The sequence below is a fragment of the Silene latifolia genome, chromosome 2, assembly GCF_048544455.1.
Source record: "Silene latifolia isolate original U9 population chromosome 2, ASM4854445v1, whole genome shotgun sequence".
In the NCBI taxonomy this organism is placed as follows: Eukaryota; Viridiplantae; Streptophyta; class Magnoliopsida; order Caryophyllales; family Caryophyllaceae; genus Silene; species Silene latifolia.
Window position 1 is genome coordinate 141,272,647 of NC_133527.1, and position 23,960 is coordinate 141,296,606.

At 35.0% G+C, this 23,960-nt stretch overlaps 1 protein-coding gene across 2 annotated transcripts in view; it reads right to left on the reverse strand.

The window, feature by feature from the left end:
• The window catches only part of LOC141643042 (putative caffeine synthase 2), a 53,777-nt gene extending 42,156 nt beyond the window's left edge, over nt 1–11,621 (reverse strand). For both annotated transcript variants that reach the window (XM_074452064.1, XM_074452065.1), the window contains exons 1-2: nt 11,359–11,621; nt 10,727–11,158 (exon numbers count right to left, since the gene is read on the reverse strand). In XM_074452064.1, the coding sequence (XP_074308165.1) occupies nt 10,727–11,158; nt 11,359–11,439 (513 nt within the window). In that variant the 5' untranslated portion in view covers nt 11,440–11,621. The remainder of the gene's footprint in view (nt 1–10,726; nt 11,159–11,358) is intronic.
• Between the last annotated feature and the right edge of the window lie 12,339 nt (nt 11,622–23,960).

The following is a 23,960-nucleotide window of genomic DNA, read 5'->3' on the forward strand; positions in this document are numbered from 1 at the left end:
TACCGCGGCCTTACAAACACTGTCGAGGCGCGTTTCAAACCGTGACAACACGGTCTTGATGTGAGCATTGCTAACTTCACTTGGTCCACTAGTATCAATTCTCCTTTGCTTTGTAATTAGGTCAAACAATTCTTCCAATTTCTTGTCTTGTTCATTAATCCGTCCAAGAATAGAAGTAAAGTTTGAATCCATCTTTGAATCCAACATATCAAAATTCACATTGCTTTTTCCTTCTTTTTCTCCTTTTTCTCCTTTTATCTCAAAACCTAATTCGTTGCCATTAATAACGAGCTTCATATAAGATAGATAAAGATCGCTCATCTCGTCATTAGTGATAACCCCATAACTCTGCTTCCCAATTACTCCTTTCTTCTCCAAAATTCGAGATATCCAATTCCCATAAGGCAAACTTAAAGTAGAGGCAAAATCTTCCATCTTAGCCGTCACACTAGCTTGTATAATTTTATGAAACACAAGCAAGGGTAGACTAACCTTTTCTCCTTCAAGCCAAGCCTTCATTATAATCATCTCATGTGCCCCAAATTTATCTCTACCTTCTTTTCTAGGGACAATAGTACTCCAAAGAAAGTTCAAAAAGAACCTCAATTTAGGCGGCAACTTTGCAGTCAAGATAGTCTCAGACGAAGTTGCATCTTGTTTGAAATACCGTTTCACTATCAACCTTTTTTCAGGGAACATACCTCCCCATTCTACGCTTGGATTGATCTCAGTTCCTCCTTCAGGAACTCGAGCCAAGTCGCAGAAATCACCAGGTGAGACTTTTATGGAAGTCTCATTGACCACAGCGAATAAATTTCCTTCCTTAAGATGAACAGAAGCATAAAATTGATATACCTCAATAGGAAAGATAGGACCACTTACAGCAACAATATTTTCCCATCCTTGATCTTTGAGAAAATTTCTGAAAAACCCAAGTGCTTTGTATTTCTTTAACCAATCAATCGAATATACTCGTCCTGCGTGAATGCGATATTGAGCAACTTGATTGACATCTCTTCTTTCTCCTTGAGTTAGTCTAAGATTATTTAGTCCATTGTTGGTGTAATCATCCATATGCTATGCGTAAAGAATACGTGAAGAACCATCTTGAAGTTTATAGTTCTCAGTCTTAGAACATACCTCAATTTCCGAAACCGTCTTTCCCTTACCCTTAAACAATTTTCGTCGCTTGATGAGGTTGGAGGGTTGGTCGGCATTGGACCGTGGGGAACGGGGTGGTTCGGCCGGTGAGGTAGAGCGGGTGCGAGGTGGTGATTGGCTTACCTTCTTTCTAATGACAACATGTTTCTTTGATTGAAAACGGGTTGTAGGTTGATTAGTCATTATGAAAATAAAAGATAGAAGGTAATTAGGGTTTAGAGATTATAATTGATGAGAATTATGGAGAGATTAAAGGGGTATATATAACATAAGGAATTTGAGTTAAGGTAAGAATAGGTTTCCTTAAAAGATAGAGAATAATACCAATTTCCTTATTTCTTTAATGCCTTTCTTTTTTTTTTTTTTTTTTTTTCGGCATCTTTCCCTTTTTTTTTTTTTTTTGTTTCGTGCCCCTTTTTTTTTTTCACGACACTTTCCCTTTTTTTTTTTTTTGTTTCGTGCGTTTTTCCTTTTTTTTTTTTCGCACTTCCTTTTTTTTTTTTGTTTTTGGCATTATCTCCTATTTGATATAAGATTAGGAAAGAAAATCTTTGATGGAGTTTAGGTAGGATTTGTGGAGGAATATAATAAGATAGGATTATCTTTATTATATTAAGGCAATTTATTGTAGATTTTGTCGATTTTTGTAAGGAAATGTGATTATGCAGAATATAAAATATTACCATACACATAAGCAAGATATAACACGTAAAATAAATATTATTTAACATAATTAAACTTGCAACAAAAATATACGGACACAATCGTACAATCTTATCTTCCTAGCCGATCATTCAGTTCCCAGACATAATTATGACGGATTTAATTATCACTAATTAAACCAATCTCAAGTCTCAATAACTCAAAGCGTTTTCTAGCTAATGCCTTAGTCAAGATATCAGCCCATTGCCTTTCGATACTACAAAATTCAAGTGAAATGTTGCCTTTCTCTACATGATCCCGTAGAAAATGGTGTCGAATATCTATATGTTTGGTCCTCGAGTCTTTGGCGGGGTTCTTAGAAATTACTATAGCACTCGTATTGTCACACATGATAGGCATACGACCTACATTTATACCATAATCACATAGTTGCTTTGCTTTAACCAAAGTAATTGAGAACATACCGATCCTGCTGAGATACATACTCCCTTCAAAGAGACATTGCAACCGAATTTTGCTTCTTTGATCCCCATGTGATAATACAAGGTCCAACAAACGTTGCATACCCAGAAGTGCTTTTCCTATCTAAAGAACATCCTGCATAATCTGCATCTGAATATCCTACTAGATCGAAATTACACTCAAGTGGATACCATAAGTATAAATTAGATGTACCAATTAAATATCTCAAGATACGTTTAACTGCAATCATATGTGATTCTTTAGGGCACGATTGAAAACGAGCACAGACACATACACTAAACATTATATCAGGACGACTTGCAGTTAAATATAAAAGTGAACCAATCATACCTCGATATGTAGTCTCATCGACACACTTACCATGTTCATCTATAGTCATCTTCTTTTCTGGTACCATAGGTGTATCGTATGATTTTGCATTTTCCATACCGAACTTTCGGATTAGTTCCTTGATATATTTCTGTTGGTGAATCTTTATACCATCCTTTGTTTGTTGAATTTGTAAGCCTAAAAAGTACTTCAGTTCTCCCATCATGCTCATTTCAAACTCAGAAGTCATTAGATCAGAAAAATACTTGCACAATTTTTCATTAGTAGAACCGAATATAATATCGTCTACATAAATTTGCACAACAAGTAAATTCGAACCTTCGGATTTTAGGAACAAGGTTTTATCGACAGATCCTCTTGTAAAATTATTTTGTAACAAAAACTTGGATAATCTGTCGTACCATGCCCTTGGAGCTTGTTTCAAACCATATAAAGCTTTGTCTAGTTTATAAACGTGGTTTTGAAACTTGCTATCTAAGAATTCGGGAGGTTGTTCTACATAGACTTCTTCCTCCAAATAGCCATTAAGAAATGTTGTCTTAACGTCCATTTGGAACAGTTTCATTCCTTTATGAGCAGCAAAGGCAATAATAAGACGTATAGCCTCAAGTCTTGCTACAGGTGCAAAGGTCTCGTCATAATCGATCCCTTCCTGTTGATTGTAGCCTTGGACAACTAGTCGTGCCTTGTTTCTTATAATAAGTCCTGTATCGTCCAATTTGTTTCTAAACACCCATCTAGTACCAATGACAGTTCGATCACTAGGTCGTGGCACTAAGTGCCATACCTTATTGCGTTCGAATTGTTGAAGCTCTTCTTGCATAGCGGTTATCCAATCGAGGTTCAAGAAGAGCTTCTTTAATATTGGTAGGTTCAATGGTTGATAGAAACGAAAAGAACGAGCAGAAATTATTCAAGGACCTTCTAGTTTTAATGCCTTGCTCTAGATCCCCTAGGATTTTGTCCAAAGGGTGGGAACTTTGATGTTTCCACTTTTTGAGAACTCTAGGCTCATTATCATTTGATGGACTAGCATCATCTGCAGACGAAGAATCATGATTTGTTCCCCCTGAGTTGGACTCGGGATTTTCTTCAGAAGCATCACTAACTTCATTAGAAATATCATGATTTGGATCGGAAGTTACAACAACATTAGGTATAACTTCAAGATCTCTTTCTTTATCCAAGGAAGGGTCGATAGTATCATTAACTATGGACTCATCACTTCTCTTAGGATTGTTTGCAGAATTTTCTAGTTCATCATTGATACCTTGAATATCTTCTTCTTCATTTAAAGGCTCATTTCTTGCTAGAAAGAAATCGGGCTCATCTGGATCCTCTTCTTCCTTTCACTTTATCAAGCACATTATCTTCATCAAAGCGAACATGAACACTTTCTTCTATGCGCAAGGTTCTTTTATTGAACACTTTGTAAGCTTTACTATGATCCGAATAACCCAGAAAGACAGCTTCATCACTTCGGGGGTCAAATTTTCCTAAATTTTCTTTTCCATTATTATGAACAAAACATTTGCTCCCGAAGCAACGGAGATGTGATATATTGGGTTTTCTCCCTCTTAAAAGTTCATAGGGAGTCTTTTTCAAAACAGGTCGGATCATAGCTCTATTATGCACATAGCATGCGGTACTAACGACCTTTCGCCCAAAAGCTTCTAGGAAGGCCACTACACAAAAGCATAGTACGAGCCATATCCTCTAGGGTTCGATTCATACGTTCCACGACACCATTTTGTTGTGGGGTACGTGGTGCGGAGAAGTTATGCGCCACACCATTTTCCCGACAATATTCTATAAATAATTGATTGTCAAATTCTGTGCCGTGATCCGTCCGAATCGAAATAAGCTTATTTTCATATCTATTTTGGGCAAGCTTCATTAATACCACAAACTCATCGAAAGTTTCATCTTTAGAGGAAAGAAAGATTGGCCAGACATACCTTGAGTAATCATCGACTAGAACAAATACATACTTTGATCCACCACGGCTTCTAACTCTCATAGGTCCACATAAATCCATGTGTACCATCTCAAGTGGTCGTTTAGTGCTAACTATTCTCTTAGGTTTAAAAGAGGATCTAACATGTTTGCAACGGGCACATGAGTCACACATTGTCTCTTGATCGAAATTAATTGAGGGCAAGCCTTCAACTAAATCCATAGACTTAAGTTTCTTTAACATAGTTGGACTAACGTGTGCAAACCTCTTGTGCCACAAGCAAGACTCATCGGAAGTTACTTTCATACACGCAAAGGAATTTGTATTGACAACATTTAAGTCAATCATATACACATTCCTCATACGGTGACCCTCAAGTAAAACATTACTAGTACCTTCAATTATGATACGACAAACATCGGCATGAAAAACAACTCTATTTTCTTTGTCACATAATTGAGAAATACTAAGTAAATTATGTTTAAGACCACTTACCAGATATACTTTATCAATTGAATGAGAGGCTGAAATTCCGATTTTTCCTACTCCAATAATCGTACCCTTCTTGTTATCTCCAAAGGTAACCTTGCCACCAAAGAAGGGCTCTAGTGAAAGAAAAAGATTTCTGTCTCCTGTCATGTGTCTCGAGCATCCACTGTCGAGATACCATAGATTATTTTCTTTCACTTCTACCTGCAGATGAATCAAATACAACTTTTAGGTACCCAAGCTAGGTTGGGTCCTTTATGGTTAGTAATCTTATATATTTGATCCTTTCTAACCCATACTTGTCTAGTTATTCTTTTGGCTTTAACATTGGGTTGTCTTGGTCTTTGTTTAACAAACGGAATATGAGGTACTCTAGGTTTTGTTCTATCGAAAGTAGCTTTTGGTCTAGTACCTTCATGAGACGCTCTAGGTTTAGAGTTATGAACTTTAGGCTTGAATGTATGCTTTCGATTCTCATTCATTTTGTTTGATTTTGAGGGAACAGATGAGTAATCAAAAGCCATATCATAAGTCCATCTAAACTCATTGTTGCGTTCTACATTGTCGTTAGGTTCGTCTATGGTAGAGACGTCGTCTTCTACTATGAAATCACAAGTCTTAACAGATTCGACATTCTTTCGCTTATCAAAAGCGAGTTTGACACAGTTGACTTGTATATGTCCAGTAGAGCCACAGTAATTGCAAATCAAATATTCTGGAAGATTAACGTATTTTCTTTTTCTGAAATCATTTTCAGAAGGATTGGATTTGCATTTATCATGGTCTCTACGGCTATAGCATTCATGACCAAGTCCCATCTTCATGTTGTTGTCAGATTGTTCAGTAAGGAAGTTTAGAACCTTTGTGCTTCCTTCCCATTTATCATGAACTTTTCGAGCATGTAAAAGTAATTCTTTCAAGGACTCAATTTCTTTTTCACATTTTGAATGATCTACATTTGAATCCTTGGAAGAACTACCTTTCTCAAGGTCTTTACGAAATTTATCAAAACGTTCATTCAAGATACGTTTCTCTTTTTCATGTTGTACCTTAAGTTGAGACATACTTTTACTAGTTTCATCCAATTGCTTAGAGAGAAATACAATTTCTCTCTTGTGTTCGGAAACCACGCTATCTTTGCCATTAAGCTCATCTTTTAAAATCTCATTGACTTTCTTCAGCTCAGAAGTTATAGCATCACTAGCTGTAACTTTAGCTTGAAGATGCTTAATGTTGAGTTTAAGCTCTGAAGTTATGGCATCACTAGCCGTAACTTTAGCTTGAAGATTCTTAATGTTAAGTTTGAGCTCTGAAGTTATAGCATCACTAGCCTTAACTTTTGATTCAAGAGCTTTCTTCTCAGCATTTGTCATGTCCGAAGTTGCAATGGAGTAGCCATAACTTTAGATTTGAGCTTTTTGGCGTTGGCTTTCGAAGTTGGTTTTCCTCAAAGAATATCTAAAATCTGTTCCTTAAGGTCTTTTAACTCTAGACTTTGTTCATGACAGTGATCAAGGGAATGTTCACAACACTTAAGTAAATTATCTTTAGAAAGTTTCCTAACACGCTTTTTAAGGTCAAGATAATTTACCTCATCATCCTCTGAATCTGAATTTCCAACAAGACATCTCTCAGCATTGCTTTCATTGTCGCTTTCGGAGAATAGGTCAAGACTGACGTTACTTAGACAAACGTTGGCAGTTTCTTCTTCATCTTCGGATTCGCCATCTTCAAAGTCCAAGTCTCCCCAACAGTATGCCATCATAACTTGCCTGAATTCCTTCTTTGTTTTGTCACGTAGATTTTTGTCCTTAATTTTCTTCCATGTAGGGCAATCTTTGATCATGTGATTATCATCACCACACTTGAAGCATCCACGATTAGAGAAAGACCCTTTTGACTCAAACGATTTCTTAGGGGTTTGTTTTGATTTGTTATTTGTCTTATTTTGATTTTGAAAGAAGGGCTTTTTCCTAAGACGATTAACAAACAATACAATTTCATCTTCAATATCTGAAGAATCATCAACTTTGCTAGACTCAGCTTGTAAGGCCATCTTTTTGCTTGTGCCAACTTCCTCCTCATCCTGATTAAGAGTAATCTCGTGAGCCATTAAGGTTCCGAGTAGCTTCTGATAGGATAATGAAGTTAGGTCCTTACATTCTTCTATGACAGATACTTTATGTCTCCATCTCATGAGACATACTTCGAGTATTTTTCTAGCAATTTCCTCGGAGTCAAAAGTTTTTCCTAAATTCTTTAGCTCATTGATGATGCTAGAAAAGCGAGAGGACATGCTATCAACTGACTCGTTTTGCTCCATGGCAAACAGCTCGTATTTTCGCATTAGCAATGCCATACGTTGCTTTTTGACAACAGTGGTTCCCTCATAGGCTAATTCTAGACCATCCCATATTTCCTTGGCAGATGAACTGGTTGAGAAACGATCGAATTCGGTAGCAATCATACCATTTTGCAATAAGCTTATTGCTTTTGAATTCTTCTCAGCCTTTTTATAATCCGCCTCAATATAGTCTTCTTCTTTCTTTTCGACGGTAGTGCCATTACTGGTTGCAAGTAAGATCTTATTCGGATCATTCTTGATAATCAACCAACACTCCCAGTCGTTTCCCTTAATGAAGTGGGTCATCATATTTTTCCATAAACCATAGTTCTTCCCATTGAATATAGGACACTTTAGGTGTTTGGAATCCATTTGATAAAAAATAAATGCAGCGGAAAAGACGATAAATAGACTACAAAAAAAACGATCAACTCTAGCTGTTAGGCTATCAAGAGCACGAGGCTCTGATACCAATTGTGGAGTCTATTGATCGAATACGAAAGAGGGGGGGGTGAATTGAGTATTAAAAACGATGACCGCTTTTTCGAAATATATGATATAAATTAATTACTTGATTTTATTGATTAAAATAAACTAATTAAATTATTAACAATAAATGCAAAATCGAAATAACAATAATAAAGAGAGAGAAAGAGAGACACACAGGATTTTGAAGTGGTTCAGTTTCACAAGTCGAAACCTACGTCCACTATTCTCGATTAATAATTTTTAGTACCTTTCTCCGGATTACAAAAATTACCAATCCACTCGTATAATCAACTATATGATTATAACTCAGATTGAGTATCGCTAAATACTCTAGGTTGCTCTTACGTTAATAAGAAAAATACAACGACAAATACTAATCTCACGTTATGCGAGTGAGTATACTATCCTTGTGTATTTAATATCCAATAACGATTTTTCTTCGAGTGATTGACAAATTTGATGCGTGATTTTTGTATAAGCAAATATGAAAATAAGAATTAAAGCTCAAATGATTTTTGCTTAAAAATATTTTTCTCTCTTGAATTATGTAGATGTGTGTGTCAACAATTAATGTTGAATGAATGAGAGTATTTATAGTAGAGAGGATTAGGGTTTGGAATGTTCTGGAATTAGGGCATAGGAATGTTCTGGAAATATCAAACTTGATGAACAAGTAAGAAGAGATAAGAAGGAGGAGATTTGGCCTCCTAGGGTTTCGGCCACCCTAGGGTTTCGGTACCCCAAGGCCTCCTCGGTCCATCCTTGCTTCTCTAGCCCGCAACAAATCGAGATAGAATTTAGTTAAAGCCCTAGGTTGCATGACGATATAAATATCGTGTTACAAACCAATAGTTTATTTAACTTAAATTCTAATTAATTAATTCCAACAAAACAAATACTCTCTTATTTTTAAAAACCATTAAAAATATATTTTCCAAAAATTAACGCATCATTTTTGTCTAGCAATGAAGTTATGTCTATTAGTTCATAACTTCACTAACCTTTAAATCAAACAAAGTAAAACCATTACCGAATGACGACCTATACTAACTAATCTTCAGTAGATCTTCAGTACATGAATCGTCTCTTCACAAGTCTCTCATCTTGAGTCTCGTGGTTGTTGTTTGGTCTTGATCTTGCTTGAATACATCGATCAAGTGTATTTGAAGTTGTACCTCCTTGGTCCAAACTTCAAGCTTGCGTCATTGTAATTGTTCCTTTCTAAATAAAGACTTAAGCACACAATTACACGCATATGTTTATATATTAAGTTCACATACAAATCATTACTGTCATTATCAAAACAATTAATTAGGACTAGAGGTCCAACAACCTTTCTAGTTTAATGTTAAAAGTAAATGAATTCAAAACCTTTATAAAAAAGCTTATAATCTATAAAAAAAAACTCGAAAATTTTATTATAAAATTCAAAAACAACCCAACCAACTATAATTGATTGTGGCGCTGTTTGGTAAACAGCATATTGGCCAAATTTTAGCATATTCAAGGCTTTTAGCATGTTTGACCAATCAATATGCTAATTTTAGTGTTTGGTAAACAGCATATTGAAACAGCATATTTGGGGTCAATATCTTTGTTTTACAATATCTTTACTCCCAAAGATATTGGTTAGCATATTGTAAAATAGGAAATTTTTCTCCATTTTACAAAGAAAACTAACAATCTACTAATCGTAATCTGCCAATTACCAAACACTCAAATCAATTCAGCTAATTATAATATGCTAGTCAAACCTTCTGATAAAATCTGCCATTTATAATCTGCTTTTGCAATCTGCTTATGCTGAAATTAATCCGCTATTTACCAAACAGGGCCTGTATGTATAATTTAGGAACCGCTTCTTTACGGGCCATTTTAAGCAGGAAAAAAAATTGCAACAGGAGAAAAAAAAGAAGTCATCATAGACTTTCAACTCTCCACGCAATTACAAAATAATGCCTTGCAAGTTGCCAGTAGTTATCAGTTTATCCAATTGGTCTCCCTTGTGACGGGTTACCATTTGTGGCGAATATTTTGTGAGATAAAATGGTAACAAAATGGGTTAGTGGAGAAAGGGGACCACATGAACAGTGTTGCAGAGAGAGAAAAAGTGGGTACTTTGTGAGGTAAAATGGTATCCGTCACTCAAGAAAGTGACGGATATGTCATGTCTTCAATGAGAATTTGTGCAGTTTATCAGGCACTATAAAACTTTGATGTCTAGGCAAAGAAACTCAAATCAACATCAAACAGCAAAGGAAGACTATTCAAGTTAATGCGTCAGCCCAACAAGCTAAAATCAAGCAAATGTGCCTTATGTGAACCGTAGATGCATGACTTTAGTATCGTAGTGAGATCAAGAAGATACGTAGAGATTGTAAGCACAAGTGTCTGATATTAATAAAGAAAATTATTTCCTAATTCAAAATTTGTTCTTATAGGCTAATCATTTCACTAACAGTATGTGTGTTTACAAGATGTATGTTAGAGATAAAAAGATAAAAATACTCCCCAACCTCAATCAATAAATTATCTAATTATTTTTAACACAAAGATCAATAAAATAAAGATGGATGATTTTGGGTCACACAAATAAATATGGCTAATTTTATTTCACACAAAATATATAACTCACTCACTCGTGGAAGACGAGTCGTCCAAAAGTTTACCAAAAATGGAAATTGAGAATGATTCAAAAATAACCCACAAAATAGGAATAGACAATTTCATACTAGTACGGAGCGAGGTAGTATAAACATCTTTATTTAACAAAGAAGGAAAGTGTAAGAGTTTAAGGAAGAAGGTTAAACCTGAGAAAGCCAATGAATAGCATAGTAAGAGTGAACAAGATGCAAGGTGTTACTGGGGAAAAGTCTTTCATAGAAGGAACCTGGAGCTCCCATGACAAATAACAATGGCTTATTATCATCGTCTTCTTCCTTTTGTCCGCCTTCTTGTAATTTCCCAACATCTTTAAAGAGCAAGTTGAAATCATTTGAAGGAAGATCGCTCATAAATATTTGTATTTCCGGCATCACTTGATAATCACCCAAATCCCTCTGTTTGTATATTTTTTCAACAATTTCTTGTATTGTTGATATAAAAGTAATTGGAGTTGGACCAACTCCACACCCTAAATCAGCCACTTTTAGTACATTATTACAAGCCCTCATAACTTCTGCTAACATTAGAGGTCTAACCGCCTTCTCTAATAATGGCTTCATCGTGTATGTGAAACTTTTCTGTACACAATCAGGCAAAAATGGTGTAATCAATTAACCTACTTTCATTAGGTAGAAGGTCTTGATCGGATCGTTGCTTTTGTTAATATATGATCCAAAAATATTTGTTAAATTAGTTTCCTACTCCTTCCGATTCTTTGAAAATGCTCTATTTACAATTTCCACAACTAATTTAAAAAGCGAGGAATAGATTAAATTACATGACTTGTGTTGTTGGAAGCATAGCTGAATTCTCCGTCGCCTTTTGTCATGTGAAGCATTTCCTTGGTCTCCATAGCCATTACCAACCTCTCTATCTCTTCACTAATTCTTCTCTCAACTAACTACTTTGTTATACTAGTTAGATAAGAAGAGACTGAAGAGCTTAGGATTAGTACCCAAGAGGGGAGGGGGTGAATTAGGCACTATTTTTAAAAATTTAACTTGATTTTTATTGAATTAAAGCAAGTTGATTAATGATATGAAGAACAAGTGGATACATCAAATCACTACAAGAATTTAAAGCTCGGGCGACTGAAATAGGCGACTGATTTCAGTCGCCAAAGTGAAATTGGCGACTGAAATCAGTCGTCAGGTCTCAGTCGCAACATCTAGTCGCCTTTATAGACACGGGCGACTGATTTCAGTCGCCAAATTTGGCGACCACACTTTTCGTCGCCAAGTAGGAAAATTAGCGACCCCCTCTTCAGTCGCCATTTTTACATTAAAAAAAAGTGCCAGATCTAGAAAATGCACACAAGTTACCCTTTGTTCGTCACTGTTCTTCGCGAAATAACAACAACAACAACACAATAAATTCCTCAAATGTCTATATCAAATTTCTGGAGAGAAATTAAAAGGCCTCTCAAACAAAAAGTTAACAAATTAGTACAAAAGAAAATTAAACAATACAAAATCAATACTAATATTAACCTCGAAAATCTTCTCCTCCGATTATGAACCCACAACAAAAGAGGCAAAAATTAACCACTTCTTTGTCACAAATTGCTTCGAAAACCACAACAAAAGAGCTTATAATTGGCGAATAATGAGACGAATGAAGACGTAAATTGATGATGATGAATTTCTGGCGAAGAACGAAGACAGCAACAACAATCAAATTTAACATTATTACAAACAAATTTAACATAAAACTACCAACAACAACAACAATCTACTCTTTATAAAAGCAGAAGACAATACTGAGCAGAGGACGCGCCACGTCATTATTGCATTTTCTTTTTTCTTTTTTTTTTTTTCGAAAATTGACATTATGGTGGGACCCATGTGCACGCAACGTATTTAATTACTGAGATATGCGTCTTTCAAAGCATGTGCTAAAATCCGTCTCCCTACAAAATCTATAAAGTCGTCTTACGGAATACATCTTGAATTTAACATTATGATAAAATTTTATAGAAATTGAATAATAATTACGCATAATTAATTACAAAAGCGAGTTACCGTAATTGAATTACATAATTACTATACTAAAATTAAATAACAAAAATACAAAATTTCAGGAAAAAATATCGCTTATATAGGAATCGAAAATACATCTTGAATTTAACATTATGATAAAATTTTATAGAAATTAAATAATAATTACGCATAATTAATTACAAAAGCGAGTTACCGTAATTGAATTACATAATTACTATACTAAAATTAAATAACAAAAATACAAAATTTCAGGAAAAAATATCGCTTATATAGGAATCGAAAATACATCGAGATGAATTACAAAATAAATAACAAGTATTTTTGTTATTAACGATTTTGCCTTGTGCAGTAAATTAATTGAAAACATGATTTTTTAAAAATACAGTGAACGAGTATTTTTTTTAAAATATAAATAATTACGAGAAATGAACTTGGAATATAAAACTCGGCATCTGATGTCACGCACACCGAGTTAATCAGTACAAGCTATTTTTAATTTTTTTTTTTTACTCTCAAAATTAAACAAATAAATGTTCATTTAAATTACGAGTGATGTAAAAATTATATTAAATTTTTAGTAATAAATTTTTTTAAAATAATTTACAATACTGCACGGGTTTTTTGGGAATTAATTCACAATACTGCACGGGTTGTGAATTAAGATTAATTAAAATTAAATTAGTATACCCGTGAAATAAAACTTATGCACGGATTTTTTTTCAGATTTTAATAAAAAAAATTTAAAAACGATACGAAAAGTCGAAACACTTTAAAATATGTTTTTTGGAAAATTAATCCTCTCAGATCTGTATAGAAAGCCGTTCATCACCGAGGATTATGTACTTGGAGCAAAAATTCTGGCAATTTAAGTATCAGCCTCGCACTCTGAATTCAGAAGATGGCAATGATAAACTACCGAGTAATTTCTACTTCAACAAGTACGAATTTTAGGCAACGTTGTTATCATCATAATATATACACTTGGACCGTCCAACCATGAAATCCGAAACTGCATAAAATTAAAATAATCAGCATATTCTGAAATTAGAGCATATGCAGTTAAATATGGAATGGCAGCAGTTACAGCAGTTTCAAGAAGTGGGGTTCATGGGTAATGGAAGTAGTGGGGGGTTTAGGGTTTACAAGGGTTGGTATTTTAGTATTTATAGGATTGCAATTATTGAGATTTTCACAGAAACTCAATATAACAAATTCAGTAAAAAACTTGAGATTATGGCCAACATCCAGAGCATTCCAATTTCGAGCATAACAAAAGAAACATCAAGGACGGAGCAATTAACTGTTCGGGTGATGAGATTGTGGTACAGAAAGTCGGAGACAAATCCCCAGGACGTGAAAGGTGTAGAACTCATCCTAATTGATGAGAATGTAAGTCTCTCTTTTCCCCTTTTCATGTTGTCTTTTTCAAATTATTGTCACAAGGTATTAACAAATATGAATGAATGCAGGGAGACACAATTCAGGCATCGATGAACCGTAGGCGACTCGACTTTTCTTAGAGCACCTTAATGAAGGGAGCACTTACAAAATCAGAAGGTTCAGTGTATCATCAAACCGTGTGGGACTTGACATGGCAACAATTCACCCGTGCAAGATTTGGTTCGAGTATAGCACTAGGGTGGTACCGATTCCAAATGTAGATATTCCTCTTTCTACCCATGTTTTCTACACTTTCAATGAGGTCGTGTTTGGAGCAATGCCAAATAGACTTTATATTGGTAAGCAACAATGGCCTACAATTAATTTTTCATATATGCATCCTAAATGTTAACTACCAACCTGAAAAGTACAACTGAAAATTTACGTGATGATTTAATTGGAAGGTTGGAGCATATTTATCCAATTAGAGAGAGCAATGGAAAGAAAAGGCGGACTATTGTTTTGGGCAATAATTTGTAAGTCGACCATATTCTATAAACAATATGCCAAAATTAACACCATATCAAAAATAATCATTACATACTTTTTTTTTTCAGAACCAAAACATGTCTTTGCTCATTGTTTGGGGATTACCTTGACAAAATTGCGAAATTGAGCAAGAATTCATGAACAAACCAAAGCCAACATTGGTCATGCTTTTCGTAAAACGATCAGTTTATGAAGGTATAAAATTCTGGTGATTCAAATATCTTTTTCAGCATTACAAACAGTTTGATGAGTTACAAAATTTAAGAAAAAAATGTTGGAAAAAAATTCTCATTATTTCCTACTATGCAGGGGAAGTTAGCATAACAACCACATGGGGTGCAACAAAAATATTGGTCAATCCAGATATGAACGAGGTGAAAGTGTTCAACAATGAGTTGACCAGAAATGGCACAACATGAATTCTCAAGAAAACGACCACCAAATGAAGCAGTCGAAAACCGTAAAAATTTTTTTTTGAAAAAAACAGTCCAAATAAAATCCAGAAACATTTTGAGTTCACAAATTTTTTATCATTACCAATTCACCTTTAATTAATTAAGCCGTTTTTCTTACCAGTTTTCCAGATGATGATGAACCCATCTTTGGGGCTCCAGAAACTCCTGGGTACCACCCTCCAATCCTCGCAAGTGCAAACATCAAAACACTATCAGAGATACCAAATGTAACCAAAGGAGGGGCATATGTCACAATAGCCAAGATTATTGAGTTAGATACATCTGGTAGTACTTAGTACTACTACTCTTGCAAAGAATGCAGATCAAAAGTGAAGCAAGGAGAAGATGGGTTGTGGTATTGTGACAAGGAAAAATTTAACAATAATTGCACAATGAAGGGTGTGGGGGTGAAATCAGCAATACCAAGGTTTCAAGTTAAGTTTATTGTGACATATGAAGATCCAGACTCGGTTGAGTTCATTATTTGGGATGATGTAATGGTTGATTTGCTTGGGAAAACATCACAAGCCATCCTTGACGAGGATGAGGTAAACTAAAACTCATTTACATACAATTTGCAATAATATCTAACCAACGTATAATGTTACTGATTAATGTTTAAATATCATTTCAGATGTACAAAGTGTCGTCCCTCCCCCGCATTTCAGGCCCCTACTAGACAGGACATTTGTGGCAAAAATTCGAGTGACTGATTTATATAATATTCAACAAAAATCGAAGTCATTTGGGGTGGTCAGTTTATGTGATGACCCAAGAACAATTGCTAAGTGGGATGCTATGAATAATGCAAGAAAGGTATAAGACCAATTAATCACTAACATTTGCACACTTCATTTTTTGTATGTTTGGTTTTACTAATAAATATTGTCCTCCTTTAGGAACAAGCAATATCAACTTCGACAAGGGACACTTCAAAATCAGATTCAATAATGGTGAATTTAATTTTAACTTGAACTAATTTTTTTGATACTAATGGCTTTTTAGTAACAATTAATTTTTTGTTAGGAGCAAATGAGAGAGATGATTGAGTCTGAACCTGTGCTGAATTCCCAAGAGATCACACCACAGAAAGTTGTCGTGGAGACAACTGAAGCATCTGACAAGTCATCTGCCACAAAAATGAAGGAAATTAAGTTAGGCAAGCAGCCTATGGAGTTCTAAGAAACATTTAAGCAATGCAGCAATTTCTGAACTTTGTTAAGAGACATTTCTGTTTTTGTTTTTGGACTGTTGTTTTATGTTGTATTTTGAACCAAGGTTATTTTAAGTTGTAATCGAACAATTAAGGTCGTCATATTTAAGATAGATTTGTAGCAGGTTTAATATGCAGCCAATCAAGAAGCTAAAGGAGAAAGGGATGGCACAACACTTCAAACATGGAGCTCAAAGGAAAGCAAAGATTGGATGCGGTTTTAAAGAAGCAACATCGACGATCTTTATTTATGTACTACGTTTTTTACTATTGTATTTCAATTCCCACAAAGAATTAATGAAATTTCGTCATCATTATGAAATTTAATTCTTTCATTTCCAGTTTACGAGACATGTCATTAGTCAATAATAAGCGAGTATAACCAAAGAGACACGGTTTTTTACAGCCAACAATAATAGAGTACATTTAATATCCTACGAATGAGTAAATGTTAAAAATCATGGAAAAAAACAGATGAATGGAAGGGCATAAATTTAAAAGCAGAGTCACGGAATGTGTAAGCAAAAACGTCTTAAATATAAAGGTCTAAATTTTTTCAGCTTAACTGACGGTTTAAACAGTTATGGTAACTATCCATGATGCGCTACTTGCAGTTTATAAGTTAGTGGCCAATAATTGAATAAACAAAATGAAGTAGTTGTAGCATAGTGACGGAATGTGCAAGAAAAAACGTCTCAAAAATGAATGTTGAATTTTATTCAGCTGAATTGACGGTTTAAACCATTATGGTCAACTATCCATGATGCACTACTTGCAGTTAAAAAGTTAGTGGGCAATATGTGAGTAAACTAAACAAACAATTTTGTAAGTTAGTGGGCAATAGTTGATTGAAGTAAAAGTAAATCAAACACATATTTTGTTTACCAGTTTTATTCGATGAATTAAAAAGAAAACCAACTAGAAACTGTGCACAATTTTTGCATCATCTTCAGAAGCATCAAAACAGAGGTGGGTTGAACATGGAAAAGGGCAATTCAAGTACAAGCCAAAAAAAAAGGAGAAGAGAGCAAGGAATGGACAACGAAAACAGTAAGTTTTTTAATTTATTTCTACGAATTAAAATCAGTTACATTGTGTTATTGCTTACTTAACTTTTTCGAACTTTGACGAACAATATGCATGCTTCGAATGTTATTGGTTACTTAACTTCTATCTTTGAGGAAGAATATGCATGCTACCAATGAACCTGCATTTTAGTAACATATTTTCATCAGATTAAGTTCATAAAAATTTTACTGAATAACATATTTTCATCAGAAATCAAAGTAAAACTTAAAAAGGAAACTTTTTTAAAGAAACAAGGACTGAATAACACTTAACTTATTTTTTTGAAACCTTCCCTTCAAAATGTTTCTACAAGGAGCGATATAAAAGTATTAGTAAATTATGTTCCGAAAAGGGGAAATATGAAATTGAAAGGTATATTAGAAAAGAGATTGAAACTTAAAGGTATATTAGAAAAGGGAATCACTAAATATACTAAACTTTTCACATGTTGATAATTGATCTGCAATGATTGTTCTGCAAACAATTGTAGAACAATTACAATGATTTGTATACTATACAACACATCTCACAACTGTTAAATCAAATGAGTTTGAATTCAAAATATGTAACAATTTGAAACGTGAGTGTGAATGACAACAGTTGTATTGGTTGATTTGTGGTAGGACCAAATCATGCGTTGGGTTAGGTCACTCTAGGTTGGGTTAGGTCAGTCTGGGTTTGGTTGGGTTGGGTTAGGTCAGTCTGGGTTGGGTTGGGTTGGGTTAGGTCAGTCTGGGTTGGGTTGGGTTGGGTTAGGTCAGTCAGGTTGGGTTGGGTTGGGTTGGGTCGATCAGGTTGGGTTGGGTTGGGTTGGGTCGGTCCGGTTGGGTCGGTCCGAGTTGGTCGGTCCAGTTGGGTCGATCCAGTTGGGTCGATCCGAGTTGGGTCATTCCAGTTGGTCGATCCCTGTCGAGTCGATCCAGTCCGGACAGCAGTAATTGGGTCAGGTCCATTTATTTGGGTCAGGTCCATTTATTTGGGTCAGGTCCAGTTATTTGGGTCAGGTCCAGTTATTTGTGTCAGGTCCATGTATTTGGGTCAGGTCCATGTATTTGGGTCAGGTTGGGTCAGTCAATGTAAAATGGTCAGTCAATGTAAATGGGTCAGTCAATGTAAATGGGTCAGTCAGCGTAAATGGGTCAGTCAGCGTAAATGGGTCAGTCCATGTAAATGGGTCAGTCCATGTAATTGGGTCAGTCCATGTAATTGGGTTGGGTTAAAACCCGGGTAGGATTGGGTCGGGTTAAAACCCGGGTAGTATTGGGTCGGGTTTAAAACCGGGTAGGATTGGGTATGGTTAAAACCCGAGTAGGATTGGGTCGGGTTAAAACCCGAGTAGGAATGGGTCGGGTTAAAACCCGAGTAGGAATGGGTCGGGTTAAAACCCGGGTTGGTTTGGGTCGGGTTAAAACCCGGGTTGGTTGGGTCGTGTTAAAACCCGGGTTGGATTGGATCCGGTTAAAGCCCGGGTTGGATTGGGTCGGGTTATAACCCGTGTTGGATTTGGTCTGTTTAACGCGTGTTCCATTGGGTCGGGTTTAAACCAGTTTAGATTTGGGTCAGGTTAAAACCATTATTTTCAATAATATAGATAAATTATACTCAGATTTCCAGATTTTTAACCATTATTTGTGACAACAACAATGAATCTAGATTTGGGTCGGGTTTCAATTAATGAATCTAGGGTTTTAATTTCTGACAACAACAAAAACGCAGCAATCTTGAATGACAACGGTTCCTATACTCGATTTCCGTTTTCTAACCATTATTTTCAATAATATAGATAAATTATGAAGACTAACATAAAAACTCCATTAAAAAAATTGAACATATGAAAACAGATTGAATTAACAGATCTATATTACGAAAAACATAACCATTTTTTTTTACGATATGATAAATTTAACATATGAAAACAAATTGAATTAAACCCGTGTATTGAACATCATCTTTAAGAGGCATAAAAATGAACAAAAACAAAACGCGGATCGTATATTGCATTAATGAGATCCGTATTTAACATATCTATATTACGAAAAAATTGCAAAAAATATTAAGAAAATATTATTTGTCGATTTTCTAATGACCATGAACTCAAATATGTCATAAAATTTATAGATCTGACATTATAAACAACCATTTTAATTATTTGTTCATTATCTAATTACCGTCAACTCAAACATGTCATAAATTGATAGATCTAACGATATATAGAACGAATTTATTTTAAAAATGTCGAAAATAATTAATATTTTACTTATTAAGTGGCGGAAATTAAAGTAAAGAATAAAGTAAAATTAAACTTACCATTAATACATCTACAATAAGCGCTCCTAAAAACAAGACTCCCTTCACCATGTTAAAGATTGACCGTGTGCATGCGCGGAAAACAGATCGGAGAATAGGGTTAGTAATCGGATTAAGAACACACAAAGGACGAGATGGGAGGTTTTAGTGAGAGATCTAATTTAGTAGTGAAGTTGTTTGTGTAATATGAGGATCGTATGTGTAAAAGAGAGGATATTTTGAGCTGCTTTAGTTTTAGGTTTTTAGTGAGATAGTGAACTGAGAGAGAGAGGGAGATAAAGACGGAGTGTTGTAAGGATATGAGACGGATTCTAGGGTTTTCTGGTGGGGGAGGGGTTATATATAGGTGGGGTAATTATTAGGGTTTTCGTCATTTGGGCTGGACGGGGAATGTGAAAAGGTTGGGCCCAAATTCACATTTCTATAACCCCATTTTTTGTACTGTTTGTTTTTTAATTTTTGTTCTGGAATTGGGCTAGACGGGAATTGGGCTACACGGTTTTGGACCCAAATTAGTATAAGCTAGGTTAGTATTAGGGTATTTTTCTTACTTGGGTTGGATAGGAATGAAAGAACTCGTGAGCCCAAATTTAAACATTAATTATGTACATTGTTGATTTAGACCATTTAGATAGGTACAATAGAAATGCAAAAACAAATAAACATTAAAAAAAATTCATTCTGGCCCAAATACATACCCGTGCAATTTTGCACGGGTTTAAAACTAGTTTGAATAACACAAAAAACCAAATTTACATTATTACAAGCAATTAACCAGTTAAAATTGAGATTTTTGTGGGTTTGGGTAAGATTTGGTAAAGGATGAAGAAATGGTAAAAGTAAAAAATGATGAAGTAAGTTGTGGATTTGGTAAAGAAGAAAACAAAAGTAAAGTACAAAAAATGAGGGAAGTAATAATGCATAAATAACATTATACCTCAAGTGGTACAATAGCATCATACAACCAAGCTATATCTTATCGAGCTTATGTGTAATTTTTTTGAGCTTTCTTAAAGTTAATTTTTTTTATGTTTAAGTGAGTAAGTTCAGAAATTTTATGGTATAGCTCGACTTCTTTAAAACAAAACTCGAAAACTTTATTATATAACTCGGATTCTAGAGCATACAACTGGTTGTAGGATTTATTAACTGGTAATAATGTGGGAGAGGTGGGAATGTGGGATTGAACGAGATAATGAAAAAGCCAAAGAGGTGAGTAGTTTGTGTAAGTAATTATGTGGGGGAGGTGGGATCTCTTTTGGTAAAATAAAAGGGCTGGTGAAAATGGCGACGGAATATATTGCAGTCGCCAAAATGGCGACGAAATTCAGTTGCCCTTGTCTATATTTCAGTCGCCACATACAATTATTGTACGGAAAAGAGTCGTCGCCGAAATAGCGACGAAAATCAGTCGCCCGAATTATTTCTCAGTCGCCATTTTGGCGACCATTATTTTCAGTAGTCTATTTTGGTCGCTCGAGACGGGAATTCTTGTAGTGAATAAATCGATTCATTAAGAGTGTATCACGTTGCTAAGAATGATTTCTGAATTGTAAGGCAACGGTTGATCTCACTGTTGCTTGTTTTGTCTTAGCACACGAGATTGAGGCTAATGACCAAATGCAACCGTATTCAGAACAGTTGTTAAATAAAAACGTAAGTGAAGAACAAGTAAGATAAATGCAGCGGAAAAAGTAACGAGAGATCAACACGATGTTTTTGAATTGGTTCGGCCAACACTCTAAGGGCCTACATCCAATCTTCTTTTATTAATAAATGAAGTGATCTACTCCGACTATTTAAACACTTACAATAAAAGGACCAACAACCTACTCCGGTTGCGACACGAGTTCTAAGACTACTCCGTCTAGAAACTCAAAACTCTAACTAGAATGTTTACAAGAACAAGTTTCCTCAAACTGATTCTATGAAAGAATTGATAAGGACAACTTATTGATCAAACGATTCTAGGCAAGAGAATGCAATACTTAAGGCTACGGTAGTGAAAACTGTTGTCACTGGAAGACTTAGAAATATTTTGCAAAAGAAGTAAAAAGCTTTGAGTTCTTTAGAAAATAATTTTGCAAAACACTTTGAAATTCTCATGAAAGTCTTAAGAAATGAATGAGAAGAATGCTCCTTTTATAGGGAAGCAAACTAGGGTTTAGAGGTCAAGACATATGATAGAAAACAAATTTTTTTTGCCTTAGCCAAGTTTGCAGAAAAGGGGCATTCTTCCAAAGGTTGAAGAAAAAAAAGAAGCTTTGTTATTATCTTTAAAAGGTCTTTGAAAATCAGTCAAGGCAAGGTTGACAACCAAGTGAGGACATTTTTAGAGAAACAATTTTGGAAAGAAACAAGTTCTTCTTTCCAAAAGCCATGATAAAATGTATTGTCATTTTGAGATAAAACCTTTTGAAATATGCCATTGAAATATTTTTTTCTTAAAAAAACAACCTTTCATAAAATTCAAATACCAGAAATGAGTATTTCAAAAATAAAAGTTTGTATTTGGAAATATGAGTATTTTTGAAATTAAAGACTTCCTTCAAGTGACACGAGCTAAAGCAACAGTCTTGCTTACTGTTGCCTTAGAAAGCAGACCGTTGTTAAACAACAGTCCTGCTTACTGTGGCCTTATTACCATACTCTCTTACCCTTACATAAATGACTCTCATTACAACACAATTCTTGGGTAGCTTAATCAACACTTCTTGACCTTGAACCACTACGCCAAATCTGGCAATCAATAAGGAGCGTATCACAATGGTTTAATGCATTTAATAACGACACTTAGATTACTGTTTTCCAAATATTGGCGGAAACCTAGACCGCGCTAATAGGAATAACGGTTTCCCTCGAAAACTGTTCTTATTATAATTTGACAACGGCTGCTTAACAAACCGTTGTCAAAAACTTTTAACGGTTTCCAAAAACTCGTTATAGAATCACTCTTATCAACGGTTGTTAGAAAACCGTTATCAAAAGATATTTGCATTTCGAAAACCTTTACTAAATTAACACCAGCAACGGTTTTTGTTACCCGTTGTTATGTTATAGCTACAGATTTTTTGCAACCGTTATTATTTTCTATTACGAAATAACGGTTTTTCAACTCAACCGTTATCAGTATTTGATTAGATTTTTCAATTTGATTACTGCATTCAAAACTGAACTTTAATAAATATTCAATTTGACCAATAATATTCAATTTGACCAAAATAATTCTATAAATATGTCTTCATAATATTTTAGGTCAAATTCTAAATTATCAAACATTACTCTTTAATTTCTTTCTAAATTTCTCTCTAAAAAAAATATGGCTGGTGTATCGCAGCTACAATTACATTCTCGTTACGCACGGCCTTTTACTTGCATTCTCCATAATCTCCCGGTTCATTATGGTGTGAATGAAAAGGGTTTAAAACCTAATTTTGGTTGGTTGACGCAAATGCTTCATAACTCCGTTTTCACCGCGGTTAAAAAAGTGTATCCTGTGTCTACAAACTAGCAAGCTTTTGTAGGCTTCGCTTTTATCGTGTTTGACGAAGCCAACTGCCATGATAGTTTTTGTCAGGCAAGAAAATTAGGGGCTAGATTTGCGGGGGAAGATGTGGGGAAAGAAGACTTCTATTCGGATGATAAACAACAAGGCCCTTATCTATGGGTTGCGACCCATCTTGATCATCATCTGCTGAAACATTGTAGGAAGCATCACATTCTTGCTACCGTGCCTATGTCATGGGAGAAAGAGGTCATTCAACCTGCGCTTCCCGGTGATAATGAAGGGCTGATCTACGATTTTCTCTATACCGAAATTCATAATGAGTATCCTAATACTTCATCAGATTCTAATAATTAAGTCTTTAATTATTATCTGGCATTGTAAGTTGTATTTAGATTATGGTGGTGGTTTGAATTAAAGTTTAATTATTTATGTTTTTCGTTACTTTTTTTGTTATCCCATCCTCTGGAATTCAGAGACAATATCACCAGAAAAATATCTCACTTTTATTATAATGACTTAGGTTTTTAGGAGTACATTAAAATATCAAGCTAAAGAAAAAAAATGGCGTAAAACAAGCGTTGACAAACGTGAAAAAGAAAATGTGTAGTGTGGAGTTGAATGGAGGGAGTATGTTTTTTGTTACTCCATCCTCTGGAATTCAGAGACAATATCACCATATATGTCTCTTTCACCTTCAGCCCAATCCACACAGTCGTTTTCCCATTCCAACGACACTGTCCCCTGCTCGGCAATGCGACCTTGGCGGTGCAGAATCGGAAGTAGTAGGAGACGGTCAGATTCATTCACAACCCATAAATATGGGCCTACCCGCTGTTCATCCTGATCAAACCAGAGTCTCGAAGAGTCATTGTTATAGAATGCTCACTCAAGTGTGCGAGC